General features: G+C 39.2%; 1 protein-coding gene across 1 annotated transcript in view; it reads right to left on the reverse strand.

The window, feature by feature from the left end:
- Positions 1-668: 668 nt before the first annotated feature.
- The window catches only part of LOC117871808 (centrosomal protein of 192 kDa-like), a 205750-nt gene continuing 190067 nt past the window's right edge, over positions 669-16351 (reverse strand). The window contains exons 50-56 of the mRNA XM_034759567.1: positions 14063-14142; positions 13324-13419; positions 10045-10164; positions 4736-4857; positions 3224-3347; positions 2659-2717; positions 669-1109 (exon numbers count right to left, since the gene is read on the reverse strand). Of these exons, the coding sequence (XP_034615458.1) occupies positions 971-1109; positions 2659-2717; positions 3224-3347; positions 4736-4857; positions 10045-10164; positions 13324-13419; positions 14063-14142 (740 nt within the window). The 3' untranslated portion in view covers positions 669-970. The remainder of the gene's footprint in view (positions 1110-2658; positions 2718-3223; positions 3348-4735; positions 4858-10044; positions 10165-13323; positions 13420-14062; positions 14143-16351) is intronic.

Genomic DNA, 16351 nt, shown 5'->3' on the forward strand with positions numbered 1-16351 from the left:
GCCGGACCCTTATAAAACACGTAAACAGATTGTTTTGATGTACTGTTATGTAAGTGATCTAAGCAACTGAAGTATTACATTGCTATACAGTGACTCACCACCAGGTTAGGAAAAAATAATCTAGCCTTCATAACAAGTAATTTGTTTTGGTTTCTCCCCCGATTTTATAATATAGCTCCCAGAAGGACAGTACATTGAAACTTTTGACAGATTTATATTCCTGAGACTGAGTACCATGTAATTGATCCTGTATAGCCCAGCAGGGGTATTTAGATTTAATAATATCTTTATGATGCTTAAGGGAACTGCATACCTAGGATATAATTGTACTAGAGCTGTTAAGGGGCACTGTACTAGATATATTCAGAGGGTTTTTTTTTCCCTCCATATTCCAAATTTTTAGTCCTCAATTGTTGATAATTGCTAGTCCTTAAACTGCACATAGATGGGAGTCACCCTGAATTTCTGAGATTTTGTATGTTTGTGTAAGTATCCCATGAAGGATCCAATATCAATATAAGTGAAATTGCTGTGGGGATTAACGTCAATTTTGCATATAAGCTATATAATATTTGGAATATACAGTGATGGGCACTCTAAAAACTTAAGACATTCACATGAAAAATAAGTTTATTAAAAATGTGAATTACAAATTTATTTCTGAACTAAATTTAAAATAAATAATCTGTATTTAGCAAATCATAATCAATGAAAAAATAGAACACTTTTCTCCCTTATAAAAAGGTGCAGAAATATAAGCTAGAACATGATAATTTTAAGCAAAGTGATTTATCCTCATTTTAGAATGTTTAACAAATGAATCTTTGCTTTCACAATCACCTCAATTTAACTTACAAAAGATTTTACGCAAAAGTATCATAATGTACAAAAAATTAGTACGTTAGTAAGGAAAATATAACACCAATACTTCAATAATTTACTTTGGATTATTAATAAAGCTGTTCTCCAGTTACTCTTTTGCATGAGCTTCACCAAGTAATCGAATACCAAGACTGCCATATTTGTCTATGTGCACAACCAACAGACCTTCGAATCTGCCTGCTGATTTTGGCTTGAACTGGACTGGCAGGTTGATATAATGCTGGGATCTGTAAAAAGGAGACAGTCGGTTTGCAGCATTAGTGACATTAATAACTAAATCTTGCTAGGCATACAAATATTTTTCCAGTTTATTATGCTTTCTGAGAAGAGACCCAGAGATAGCCTTGAGTTATCTTTTTTAAAGTTCACATTACTGGTGTTCAGTGTTAGAAATATGAAGTTGCTGCTGTCCTATCAGCCAGTCAAAATACTACGATACTTGGATAGCTACTGTCGCTGGCTTATCTGAAGAAACTCTGTTCTGTATCTCTGCTATAATATTGACAGTTTGGAAGCCTTATTAAAAAGTAGTAATATTGCATGCTTTTACTTTAGAAAGAATTTTGCAAACAAACTTCACATGTACATCAATTGATCACTGAAACAGAAAATTTAAAAGGAATCATGTAGAAGCAATTCACAGAATTAGACATTTTGCAGCATCATCAAGACCTGATTTACTACCTAACATAAGCAAAGCAATAGGGATCTCGAAAAAAAATGAGGCATCAGAACTTGAATGTAACAGTGTGATGTAAAATCTCTTAAAAGATTAAATTCATAAAGTCACCACCTAGCAGAATAGATCTACAGATAGTGCTAATACTGTATGTATTACTTCTGGCAGCTGTGATTTCGTCTTGTTAGCCAACCAACACTACATTTAGTGACAATTAAGATTGCAATTGGAAACACTCCATACACACACAATCTTAAAAGGCTGAAAATAAGGGGAAAGACTTGTGCATTTCTTTCCACCTTCACATTGCCTACAACACTATCAGTAACACACTACAACCTTCCATAAGGGTTTCACTTTCATCTCCAGATATCCAAAAGCAATAGATACCCCAACTTCAAACTCATACTCTAACTCAAAAAACATCTCACACTTTTAAATCAGTTATAAGCAGATCTGTCTCATATTCCATGTATTTGGAAAGTTATTCTGCCTTAACTCTGCCAAGGTCAAGGTCATGTTAAGGCTTTTTTTTTATTAGAGTGCAAGTTTGATCGATCACTGGTACGTTAAACAAAGCCCTGAAATTTTGTTGCCATATTTAACATTTGAAAGACTGTTCACACAGGATACACTGTTGCTTCTACAAATTGTTCTTTTAAAACAAAAAAATCATACTACTACAATGTATGATTGTTTCACTGTGTGACACTTCTTGGTCTAAAGACTTCCAAGAAAAAAACCCAGGTGCTGTACAATCTGGTGTTATAGCATGGATCAGAGGACAGGATGTTGGATTGGGAGTCAGGAGACCTGACTTTCCTGGCTGTTCCACTGACTCACTCTGATGTTGCTTTATGCCTCACTTTTCCCATCTCTAAGATGGGGAGACTGGTTACGATTTGTGCAAAGATATACATTTTTAATTAGAAGGCCACAATGTTGAAATTACTCTAAAGTCCGAAAGTGGACCTTAAGTCTATATTTCAGCATGATATAGCCTTACTGGTTATAGGGTTTTACCTTACAAAATAGATTAGATTTGTTTTGAAACCTCTAATGTTTCTTAGTAAAATTTTAGTATACACTTAACTCACCTCAAAGAATATTTCGAGTGCCTGATGTGGAAAGGCTCTCTGGGATTTACAAACTTCAGCTGCAATTTAATATGAAACACTTTAAAAAACAACAGGCAAGCACTACCGTAACTATTTTAGCACACACTTCAATACAACTCATGAAGCTTCCAACTACAGACTTAGATATAACTTTAAAGAAAAAGCCAAGATTTAAGAATGGAACATGCCCAGCTTTATACATAATGAATAAGCTAAAAATCACACTGCAGGACTTAAGACATTAAATTAGTTTTAAAAATTAGACTTCAACAACAAGCCTATAATCAGCCTATGACAGTTGAAAGAGGTGATAGTTTAAGTATGCTATTCAGAAAACTCTTGATACTTAAGAGTCAACAAGCAAAAGAAAAACTAAAGTTGTAAGAAGCCTATAAAAATGAACTTTCTTTGAATATATAAAAATTTAAAGTATGACGTTTGGAACCAACAGTTTAATGAAATATCAGAAAAGAAAATGTTTAGATATTGTTCAGGCAATTAAGTGCGATTTTAAATGTTTTAAATTAAAGTGTCAAAAACTTACCACATGAGTAATAAAAGTATTATTCCGCAAATTGACTTTTAAAGTGCTTGATTCCCCAACTCTGGTTGGTAGAAACGTATAATGATCTTCTCGGGCATATACTCCTCGAATTACTTCATTTTGCCTGGTTTTCAAAAAAAGGTTGAAATCATTCAGTTCCCTATTTATATTACATGATCTGAATGTACCAATAGTTTCCCATCACACGGTTTGAAAAGCAGTTCCAAAATAGAAATACATTCAGAATCACTGAAAAGTAAAAAGTAATTTGGTCTTTTAAGATATAGGGCTGTAAGATACTGTCAGTTTTAAAGCAGTAAGGAGTCACTCTAAGGGCTTTTAGGGCTACTATTTGGCACATTCAGTTAATTAAGAGATTACAATTTAGAGGAATACTATGGTGAAGTGGTAATCAGAATAATTTACTCTATACTTTCACAGCCTTGAGCTGTGCCCATATGCTTTACTGGAGACCTAGGAGATGAACATTTCCGTATGTGCACCAGGGAATCAGGTCACACCCATAAAAAGGAAGTGCATATTTCATTGTGTTTCACATCCATCATTTCAATCTTTGAAGGTTGGAGGATGACAGGGAAAGATTAGTACAATGATCTAGGAGGAAATCATATTTTTGAGGGAAAGGCCTATGTGTGAACCATGTCCAGGCCTAAAACCCAATTAGGAATCAAATGCTACTTTCAATTCTGGGTAATTGACTGAGAAGAGCAGCAAAACTGCACCAAGCTCAAACCAGACATGCAGATCACAAATGGAGGGACTGCTCTGGAATAGCAAACCAAGGGCAACTGGATTCCGTTGGTGAAGATTTGCACTTATCTAAATACGTGAAGTGTTTTGGAAACATCCTGGGCTCTTGTAACTAACTCCAGATGAGAACAGGATTAGAAATACTTCCAAAAGCATGGGAAAACTGAAGAGGGAGAAGAAACACCGAGTGCTCATCAACATGGTGAATTAATCCAAACTAGAGGGACATAAATGGTAGTGTGCACTAACATGTTGTGTGCTAACTGGCCCGTGTGGTCCATTTCAAACAGTAGAACGCTAATGTGCACTAGGGAACATTTAGTGTGTGCCAGCAGGGCCAAGACGAGCCAATTAGCATGCAAAACATTAGTGCCCACTATAATTAACACCTATCCAGTGAGAATTAATGCACCGTGTAGACAAGCCCTGACTGGCAAAAAGGGAAAGAAACAAAGGAGAAAGCTGGACAAATATTGCGAAAACTCATAGAAATCACTAGATAATGCACTCTTAGCTAGTACCATCTTGAAACGGTTTCACACTTCAAAGTGGTTCTAATGCCTGCACCAGTTGTCCCATAGTAGCAAATCACAACCACACACATAACTAGTTTTGAACTAATGAAAATATGGCAAGTTTGCTTATGGCAAAAGGCTAAGAATCATAGGAGAGGTTTGCCACACAAGTGTTCTCAACTATTTCCCCCCCCCCCCTTTTTTTTTAAACTAAAAATATACATACCCAGTTTTAAGTGTAGAAGCTTCAGAGCCAGCTCTTCTTCTTGGCATAACTGGAATTTCAGTTTTTATTAGGGCACATGTGGAAACTTTTGCATTTACAGCTTCATTTTCTGTTTTAGCACCCTATTGGTAAGAAAAACCCTACAGTTAATATTTGGAGTAAAATTTAAACATTAAGTGACAACATTTACATAGTTCCTCAAATATGGCTCAACCTGAATAGTGTTTTTGCTTTATTGAAAATATTAGCTCATGGTTTGTGCCACAGTTTTACAATATTCTGGAACAAGGGAATTTACTTATTGTTCTTTGATATACACTGCCTCTGCAGGAATCATACTACATACTTGCATGCCTCTTAAACCACTTCACAGCAGTAAACTATTCCAAGATTGTTGGCAACTGATCCATTTGGACAGTAGGTTTCCCTTTGGAATGTCTCATTATGGAGTACAAATGAGATTACTTCTTAAGTGGCTTCAGCCTCTCGAACTATTTAGCATCTTAGCCACAACCTGAAATTTTACCTTTCCAGGCAAATTATGAGGATTGCGGTAAATGAATGGATTTCTTAACATTAATTCTTTGCGAGCAACTTCTTCACTCATTTTCTACAAGGAGGCTATGACTTTTCCCTATGGAATTCAGAAGTTGTTCCTTGAAGTCCCACCCCTCACGTGTGGCGACAAGGAAAGTTAGTGTCTTTACATCTTTGGAAGAACAGCTGGTTAAAACAAAAACAAGAATCTGAAATTGTATTAACATTAAAGAGCAAATTATACACGTTGCATTAGAAAAAAAATTCCAAATGTTACAAGTTATCATTCTGGTCCTGCAACAAGCCACCCGCATGATTAGAATGAAGAGAAAAGCTGCTAATAGAGAAGACTGTGCTAAGAATTTTCTATTCTGCCACACAGTTTCTCCCCTCATACTCTACAAATGGCAAACAGTGATCAATGAAACAAAGAAGCAGGTATGGAAAGGATAAAACCAACATTTTTACAGTAGGACAGATATAAATATGCATTCTTACATAACATGAGAGATTTCTAATTTGGAAAGCAAACTATAACGATATAGCATTTTCCAGTAAGAGGAGGTCTCTATAGAGCAGGGATAGGCAACCTATGGCACGTGTGCCGAAGGCGGCACACGAGCTGATTTTCAGTGGCACTCACACTGCTCGGGTCCTGGCCATTGGTCCGGGGGGCTCTGCATTTTAATTTAATTTTAAATGAAGCTTCTTAAACATTTTAAAAACCTTATTTACTTTACATGCAACAATAGTTTAGTTATATATTATAGACTTATAGAAAGAGACCTTCTAAAAATGTTAAAATTATTACTGGCACGCGAAACCTTACATTAGAGTGAATAAATGAAGACTCGGCACACCACTTCTGAAAGGTTGCCGACCCCTTCTACAGAAAAGCAGAATCCCCCTTTGCAGAGTTTGATAATGAACTGTATGAGGATCATGGCATGGTTATGCAAATTCTCTGACAAAAAAATGTTTCCAGCCCACAATTCCTCCTGGAACCTTGCAGGTGGAGCCCAGACTCCCTTAAAGGAATGATTTTCCAGGTGTTAAGTTCTGCATTGCTTGGCATATATCTTGTCAGCAGCTACTTTGAGGCCCTATCATTTTGGATAGAATGGATACAAAGAATATAATTCTACTCCTGAGGGTATTCAGCACCAAAAAAATTAAATTCTGCACACATTTTAAAATTCTGCAAATTTTATATGTTAAATAAATGTGGAGGCTCCAGCGTGGCTTTGGGGAGCAGAGAGATGGGAGATCACTGTGCAGCTCCCTGCTGGGACACGTACTCAGCAGTGAGGCTGCACCCAACCCAGACACAGCACAAGGACCGGGCCTGCCCCAGAAACACCCCAGGCCCTTGCCCCTCTGTGCTTGCCTACACCTGGCAGACTCAGCAAGGCAGGATCCAACATAGAGGGGCTTAGTGTGGAGGGATCCAGATGTGGGGCAATCTGGGTGCAGGCACCTCAGTGGTGGATTAGGGTGCATGGGAATCCGGATGCACAGGAGCTTGTTGGGGGGTTCTGGGTGCAACAGTAATGGGACTCTGCAGGGGGTCCAGGTGAACGTGGTTGGGGCTCAGCATGGGGGGCCTGGGTGTGTGGGGGGACAGTGCTCAGTGGGGTGTCCAGATGCTGGGGGAGTGGGGCTCAGCGGGGTGGGGATCCAGGTGCAGCTGGTTGGGGCTTGGTGGGGTGGGGATCTGGGTGCAGGTGTCTCATTGGGGTGATCCAGGTGCAGGGGGACTTATCGGAGGGGGGAGTCTGAGTGCGGGGGGAGGTGTTTGAGGCTCGGCAGGAGGGTCTGGGTATCAGGGGGTCTGGATGGATGGGGAACCAGCTCCCTGTACAGGGATCCCTTCTCCTACAGAAGAGGAGTGATGGGTGCAGGAAGGGGGAGGGAGGAGAAGAGGAGAGGGAGTTTGCAGAGCTTCCTAAAGCTGGGGGAGAAATCTGAGAGAGGTCTGACCCTGGATTCCGTGCAGGGGAAGAGGAAGTACCGTCCTCCCCAGCCCAGCCAGGACTAGCAGCTGAGCCCAGCGCAGGGTAGGAGCCACCAGTTGGGTCTTCCCCAGTCCCGCCCCCTGCCCCACAGTGATCTACCTCTCTGCTGGCTGCCCTGGGCACCCAAAACATACTGCTGTGGAGGGTTGCATGATGGCTTTTTGTGGCTTCCCTTTGCTTCCCTGTCAGAAGGTTATTTTTCCACAGGGGGAAAAGAAATCTGCACGGGACAAATTCTGTGCATGCGAAGTGGTGCAGAATTCCCCCAGGAGTAATATGATAGATGCATGTACTCCATATGCTCAATATACCTTCTAGAGTTCTATGAACATCCTGTTATGACGATTTTCCAAAGGATGCTGCAGATAGACAAAATGATGGTATTCATCTCCTGGGAAGATTAAAAAGATGTATACACCTCTGGCAGAAGTGTTTCTCAAGATGTGAGCACAAAATTGTCCTCATAGAAGCACAAATGACTTCTATTAATATCGTTGCTCATTGGTCTTTCAGAAGTAATTACTAGAAAAGCAGGACTTGACGAACAAATAAAAAAAGAATTATGTGCACTCATTTTGAAATGTGCCATAAGGGCACTGGTAAATATCATTGCAAGGAGACAGGATTCACCACAGGTTTGTCTAATCCAGGCATTCTGCTAAATCTTGGGGACGGGCAGTCAAGGAATCTGATGTATCTACATAACAAGTGTCACTAGAGGCTGGTAACTATTTTTTTGGGGTGCTTAGTTATAAGACTGTCTCTCCAAACCATGCTAGAGAAACTCTAGTATAGCCAAGATCACTAGTCTTTGGGATTTTTATTTACCCTCCAATCAGAAATGAAAACTTGACCAAATGAACCAAGGCACTGTCCCTGTCCCACAGAGCTTACCTTTGATGGGTCTAAAAAATGATTGGTCAATTGACTGGTCAAATACTTTAAGGCACGAATTTATTAGGACAATAGTAATAAAAAAAAGGAGACTTTACAGTCCCCAATAGCCTTCAATACTTATGCTTAGTTACAAAAAACATGTTACTTAACTAAGTTATTTGATCTCAAAAATGCAAAACATTGAAATTTAGTTTTAAAAAAATGGAAAGAAGTACGTTACCTTTTTTAGCAATGTTAGGGTAACATTTAAATGTGAATATTATTCAAGCCTGAACAGTTACTAAAGAAAAGAAAAATGAAATTACATGAACACATGGCAATTCTAAAAAGAAAAAAATATTTTAATGCACTTATGCTAGGTAGGCAGAAGGTATCTTAATGGCTGCACACCTTTTCTCTTTGTGTTGGGGGAGGTTTAATGTCTGAATTCTCATCTCCTTTCTCCACTCCCTTCTGAGTTAATTTCTGTATGTTTGCCTAGTCAGTTTAGGTTGTAAGGTGTTTGGGGCAAGGACCTTGTCTTAACTTGTTTAAATGTATTTTTAAAACCATCATGTACATTGATGGCCTGGCATATAAATAAAGTTATACATACAATGTTTGTTCTAGAAGAATCTAGATGCTCAATTATCAATGATCCCAACAGAAAATCCCTGGTACTTTTCAATGCCAAGGCTGCATAATCACAAGTGGCCTCAGCTGAGATTAAAAAGGATCCTGTGGTTCAACAGGTCTTGTCTATTCTGCAGGTGCAGTGAAAGATGCTTTGCTAGCTCTAGCTGGTCCAAAAACCATCTCTCGGGTAGGCCATGAGGGCCCAAGAGGTTGACCTCCACACATTTCAAGGAAGTTCATGTAAAGGGCACATTGAAAAGGCACCAGGTTCTTCTCTGGTCAGAAAAGAAATTTCCACTACTTCTGAGAGTAGTAATGAGTATTTGTTATCCTTTGGTGGTTCCGCAGACATGACCAGATATATTGTCAAAGCCAACCAGAAGATTGCATCAACAAGTGATTTTTCAAGATTTTATCTTCCTTTTTACTGAAGGCCCATAATTGCTGGTCATCTTATCTTTCAATCCTACAGCACTTGCTTCCATAGCTCGTTAGCAATATGCTGGAGTTAAAAATTCATTTGCCTGTGAACAGACATTCATACCTAATCCAAAACAGATACTCAATTCTGAATTACACGTAGGAAGCTTTCCACATCTTCACCAGGAATTTTTAGAGAAGTGGTATTGCAGTCAGGGAATGAGATGGATGCAGGACACCCAGAAACCAAAGACACTAAATTATGAATGTCTAATGCTGGGAAAATTCTGGCCAGAACTGTGCCTATTGCTTTTCTGGGGTGCTTCTCTGGGTTGGGGTCAGACAGCTCTTGTTCTTGAATACCATCACATTTGAAGCATTTCCAGATGGACAGGGCTTTGATTGGGGTGTTGTCCAAGGATGGGTATAAAAGATGTATGTTCTGTGATTTGATGCAAGTCCATGGATTTAAAGCCCCACAAGATAGGTAAATCTGTCACTAAACCAGTAGTTACCAGAAGGGGTAAGTATTTTATAATTCCCTTCAAAACAGTAAATGCAAAATAAGATGTTAGAATTAGGGTAAGGTAATCACTTTAGTTATATAAACCTTCAAATTGCTATGTTGAGCAAAAAGTGTTATATCTTTCTAAAATAATGATTATGAAAAAAAGAATTGAGACTACCTGCAATTAAAGACTTACTCTAAAATTTAATTATGTTCTTAATAATATGTTTTGGACATAATATATATATATTTTATCCCACTTTAGCAAGTGATGTGGACAAATACTGATTAGCAGCTTATGGTGTTCATATACTTACCACTCCAGAAAGCTGAAATCTTAGTTTATGTTTCATGTGAGGTTCTGCAAGTGGATGACACTCAAGGTCCCAAAATTGAGCATAATCTCCTCTATCCCTAGGTAAAAAGATGATAGCAACCTACCAGGATAGGGTAAAGTGTTAGTGAAAGTTTACTTAGATTTTTATATACCACTACAACCTTGTAGTATTTTGTACTGGTTTAATTATATCAGTTTAAATTCACAACCTAAGTGTGACACTGTACCTCAAAGCAGCACCCTGGAACCACCATACTCACCACTGTCATAATTATGATATGTTTTGTACAAAGTATACCTTGTATCATTTTAAAAGTCTTGATCTGTTGAGCATTATTATCCTGTTGGATCGTATGTGCTATCATTTTATGTGAAATTATGAAGTTTTGCTATCTATGTGTTACTGAAATATGTTGTGAGGTTGGGAACACCTACCTTTCAGATACAACAATGGAGTAGCCAGACAGCAGTTAATGATTCATCAACACCCATCAAGGAAAGAATCCACTATTCCAGAAACTATATACAATGGAGAGTTCTCAGAGAGAACACACAGACAATGGAGACTGCTTGACCAATGAGGTGGATTACCCACCTCACAGCAAAGGTCTTTCCAGCAAGCTGGAAGAAACTATAAAAGAGGGGAACTGACTTAGACTCACTCCCTGCCACAACTCAACACCCGGAAACATGTCTGGAGGACAAAGACTTTGAACTGGGGGAGGGTGGTCCCAGGCTGAGAGAATCCCAGCCTGTGTATTGAGGATCTGATCTGTGTGTACCATCTGCCAGGATGAGACATTTCTTGATTCAAATAGGATCATGTGTAGAATTTAAACTGTGAATTTATTTTTGTTTCTTAAGTAACCAACTCTGATCTCTATTCCTGCTACTTATAGTCGCTTAAAATCTAGCTTTCTGTAGTTAATAAATCTATTTTATATTTTACCTAAAACAGTGTGTTTTGGTTGAAGTGCTTGGGAAATCTCAGCTCAGTTTACAAAGGCTAGCGTATGTCCTCGCCACATCGAGGGAAAGGTGGATTGGGTAATGAATTTTAACTGGCCAGGCTTCTGACCAGTGCAAGATGGTACAGTTCTGGGGTGCAAGACTGGGGAGCTGGAGAAAATTGGCGGGAGCTACTGATGATTATGTAAGGCTGGGAAAGCATTCATGTAACTCAGTGGGGTGTATCCCTATCTGTTGATGTCTGTGTAAGTGTAGTACCTATCAGAGATTTGCGGCTTGCCACAGCATCACAGTGTGAGAGGGATACCCCAGGTTGGTGGGACAGAGGGCTCAGCAGTCCAGGTTACACAAGTTACAGGTTCCCTAAGTTCGAAACTTGCTTGTGAGCGAATGTGCTGCACTTGTTAGAGGCGATTTAAATATGCATTACAATGAATTGCCTAAGAGGCAACTTCATTTGAACAGCCTTAGGCCTTGGCTACATGAGAAAGGGCTTGTCTCTATGGAAGGGTGCATCAGTTTAACTAAAGCATTAATTTAAAACAGACTTAGTTAACCTGGTGCAAAGCCCTGTATGAGTACTCGTAGTCTATGGGCTTGTGTACACAGCAAACAGGGGTAAGAAGATAAAATACACTAGCCTGCGCATACTAACAGACTGCATAGACTTGGCTACTGAGAACTGGAAGTTCCTAGTGCACTATAAGACTGACTTGGTTTAGTTTAACTAAATTGGTGCAAGTTTGTGTGAAGACAAGGTCAAAAGTGAACTGGTTTGACTTAATCACTTTAATGCGAATTTGTTAAACTGGTGCACAAGTCAATTCAACTTAAGTAAAACCAAAATAAGTCTGGTTTTAGCTGAAGCAAGTATCCACACTGCTTTCTGCACGAGTTTTATGAAGACAATTTAAAATGAAGCCTCAGGTTGAATTGGTGTAACTTCTGCATTTAGAAGCAGAGGGGTAGCCGTGTTAGTCTGGATCTGTAAAAGCAGCAAAGAGTCCTGGGGCATCTTATAGACTAACAGACGTATTGGAGCATGAGGTTTTGTGGGTGAATACCCACTTCGTCGGATGCATCCGACGAAGTGGGTATTGACCCACGAAAGCTCATGCTCCAACACGTCTGTTAGTCTATAAAGTGCCCCAGGACTCTTTGCTGCTTTTGCATTTAGAATGGTATTCATCTGAAATGTTGGCTTTCAGCGCTAGCAGACTAGCAATAAGCTTTCCAGCAGTACAAAGCATATATTCTTTTAAGTTCACCACATACATTTGCAATAGCTTCTATCATCAGGAAGCCTGAAAGCACTCTCTATTTCAGGGGTTCTCAAGCTTTTTCTTTCTGAGCCCCCCCCCCCAACATGCTATAAAAACACCATGGCCCAGCTGTGCCACAACTGTTTTTCTGCACAGAAAAGCTAGGATCAGCATTAGTAGGTAGTAAGAAGGGCAACTGCTCAGGGCCCCATGCCACAGAGGGCATTGTGAAGTTAAGTTGCTCAGGCTTCGACTTTAGTCCCGGGTGGTGGGCTTGGGGCCCCGGGTTGCAGTCCTCCGCAGTGGGGCTCTGGCTTTTTGCCCTAGGTCTTAGTGAGTCTAATACTGGCCATGCATGGCGGACCCCTTGAAACCTGCTCACAGCCCCCGAGTGGGTCCCGGAGCCCTGGTTGAGAACCACTGCTCAGTTCCATTGTATTAAGAGATGCAACATTAAAAATCAAAATGTTTTTTAGCGTAGGCTTTATAAAACTGCATCACTGCACATATGTTACTCAAAAAAACTTCACAAACTACAACGGATGAGTAGGAGACATAATGCGGTGAAAGTGAATAGCTGGAGAAGGTCTAAAGCTAAAAAAATTCACAAATATTCAGTGATTCCTTATATGCATTTCAGTTTCAAAAAGTATTGTTAAAAAAAGGAATTGCTCTCCTAAGAAAATAGCTTCATAGATGCAAAATATAATGTATGTATTGTAGGGCTTTTTCTAGTATTGTCAATTGAGTTTACATGAAGAGACATATTGATGAGTGGATGCTAATGACCTTTCTGATACATCTGAAAATGGAGTACATCTGGCCCTATTTTGGATGGCCAGTGTTTTATCATTACCATTTAAATATATGTTGAGACGCATGTTAAACTATTTCCAACTTTAAAGAAGTCCATCTGAAACGAGGTCATATTTCACAGAGTGCGTATTCGTCATGTAAGTAGTTACATTACAGTTAAGACACAACGTTTGTTTGCTTAAATTCATCATAACACTAAAAAAAAAGCTTACTTTTTCTTTTCCATGAGCTCCAAGTGTACCAGAAACACGGGAACATCTGAAAGCTGTGTAGGTAGCCCTGTAAACATCTCCACTTTCATCTACGCCCTACAAATGAGATAATTAAGTTTTGATAAATCAAATATAATAATCTGCTTCATAAAAATGTGTTCTAGAAGCATCCACCAAGTTCGTAAGCAAATGAAGAATATTCTATAATATTTACAAAACTATTGTGGTCTAATGACTTGTAATAGAAATAATAGTACATTAGCTAGAAGTAGGGGTTCTCAAGCATTTTCATAGTGTGGGTCACATCTAAGATTGTCTCATGGACCACCTTCTCTCCAGTTCATGATTGCATTGGCCTAGGCCCCACCCATTGGCAATCAAATGTTATCCCTCACATCCACAGCGATTAAACATAGAAAAATTAGGAAAATAACATGTTTGATTTCTTGAGAGTCAACATCATGTGACCATCCAGCTCTCTACAAATCCAGTAGTGCCCCATGGACAACTTGTTGTCCACTAACCACACACAGAGAGTTTGGGGACCACTGAACTAGAGGAGAACAGCAATGAATAAGTCATCTAGCTACCCAAGTACAAATATTTCCTAACGCAGGGAGAATGTTAAGCTAGGAGAAATATTATCTGAAGAGATTAAAGTTAATAAGTATAACATCTGTTAAAAATGCCTGTTGAAAATTTAACACACACACTATTTCCAATACAAATGTTATCTCACCTTGACATATGGTGGGGCAAAAGATGACAAATGCCACCTCACATCTTCATTCCCATTATTTTCCATCTCTAGGTAGTTTTCTAAAAGAAAGGCCTCAGGTTAGTAAACATGAAGTGAGAAATTCAGTACATGTGTTTTATAACTCTTTTTGAGTCTTTATACCTTTAAATAAAGAGTGATGAAGAATAAATGATATTTGTGGTGTTGACAAGAGTAGTAACAACTCATGAACAACCTTCACGTCTCAGAATGCCAAATAACTTGCTTTGCTCGATTCCGCTTTATACGTTTTATCAACCTCTATTACAAAATTCTTGGGGTTGAACAGCCAACTGTGTTTAATCTGGAATGTGGATTTAAGCCTATTACTCTTCATCATCTAATGAAGGATCATATGGACACATCTACAAGACCTAGAGCCTCAAACAAAAGTTGTCCTTGAAATCGCTGGTGTTTCTCAATTGAATCTGAATGGTACAAGCTACCCTCTCATGGTAAACTGATTAACTATCTTCAAAGAGTATAAATCATTGGCAAGGGACAACTCAAGCATCTAGCTCATCAGATGCATAAAATCTGGCACATCTACAGACTTTGCACCTTGGCTAACGCAAGGTTTGGCTGATGCTAAGGAGGTCAATGGCTAGTTTGTGCTAGAAAACCTGTAGCTATAGACAGAATACAGCATGGTGAATGGCAGCTAGGTTTACCAGCTCACCAAGATGTAAACAATCCAAACTCATCTGCCCAGGTCTCAATGCACTGTCACCACATACTACTGGATAAGCTGATCCAAAAAACCCACAAGTAGAGAAGCACTTCTGACCCCTTCCCAAATAATGGTATTTGACTGTCCAAGGTACGACACCGCCATAGTTGGCAATAAATACTACAAACTCATTCTCTACATCTTTGTCAGGTCTGACCCTACTATTTTCTCCTGGACATCTGATGCCTTTTCCTTTAAGTCCAGACCATGGGAAAAACAGAATCAAAGCTTCCAGCACTGGCATTTTAGTTATTGAAGCTTTGATGTTCACTGCACATAGTGGCTGCTGAAGCTTCACTGTGGGGCTATTTGAGTGAAACCTGTACCCAAGCCTCTAACACAGCCCTAACTCCAACATGGTGAAAACTCAATGTGGGCCATGAAACAATAACATTAACTTTGACCTGAAGGAGGCCAAGAATAATCACCTGATGGTATTCTCAGATGATGATGGGTCAAAGTTACATCTTGGAACACATTTCATACCTTGAAATATCATGAATCTTTCCCAAGCAAATAAAGCCAGCGCTCATAATAATACCTTCAAAATCACATCTGCCTGAGGTAGCATTTTAAGGAGTTGAGCAGCTTATATTAAACTAGGCAGATATTTACAGGGGGGGAGGAATGGGAAGAGAACATCCATCTCAGTTTCACAAACAACATAGCTTTCCCTCAAAATAATATAATAGGAAAAAATGAATTGATCAAATACGCCTAGAAAATTCTTGGAGTATTAGGATTCAGTAAACTATAAAGCCAGTGCATCACTATGTAACTCCTGATCTATTAGCAGTAACAAATGGCTGATATTGGTGAAAATTCAGTAGTTACCTAGTGGCGAGGCAATTTAATACAGTAGTTTTGAGCATTCTTAGACTTACAGAAACAGACTGAGGGTTCACAGATCTACTTTATTACCAACAATGCTGTCAAGGATGATTCCCCACTCTGACACTGAGTGCAGAAGGTGGGGGCTTGCAAGGATTCTAAAAATTAATACTGGCCACTCCAGGCTGATATTAAACTCCAAAACACAGTTTCTCTCACCTTGGATGGGTAGATGCTGCTACCACCAAGTGCAAAAAAAAAAAAGGGGGAGGGGAAGGGGGAGAGATCCAGGAAGGCGCACTTGGGAATTCCTCCCTGTAGAGTACCCTCAAGCCCTTTCATCCCATCCCCCCCCCGGAGAAGAGCTGAGAAAGAAAACAAAGGAAATCACCTGTTGCCACCAGCTAATTAAGCAATATATGCACAAACCTCTTAGGACACCTAAAATCCAATCCTGTTATTAAAAAAGGTAAATTTTATTAAAAACAAAAAGAAAGAAAATATATCCGGAACTTAGGCTTTTTTGCTAGATTTAAAAAAAAAACCCACTTACAAAAATTGAACATCAAGAATAACCTTCTTGAGGTCCAGCTTAAAGGTTACAAGCAAAACAAAACGCATTTGGGGTTAGCACAGAGGAGTCCACAAGCCAATAAGAAATAAATAGAGATAAACCTAATCACGTCTTC

Source organism: Trachemys scripta, chromosome 2 (genome assembly GCF_013100865.1).
Source record: "Trachemys scripta elegans isolate TJP31775 chromosome 2, CAS_Tse_1.0, whole genome shotgun sequence".
In the NCBI taxonomy this organism is placed as follows: Eukaryota; Metazoa; Chordata; order Testudines; family Emydidae; genus Trachemys; species Trachemys scripta.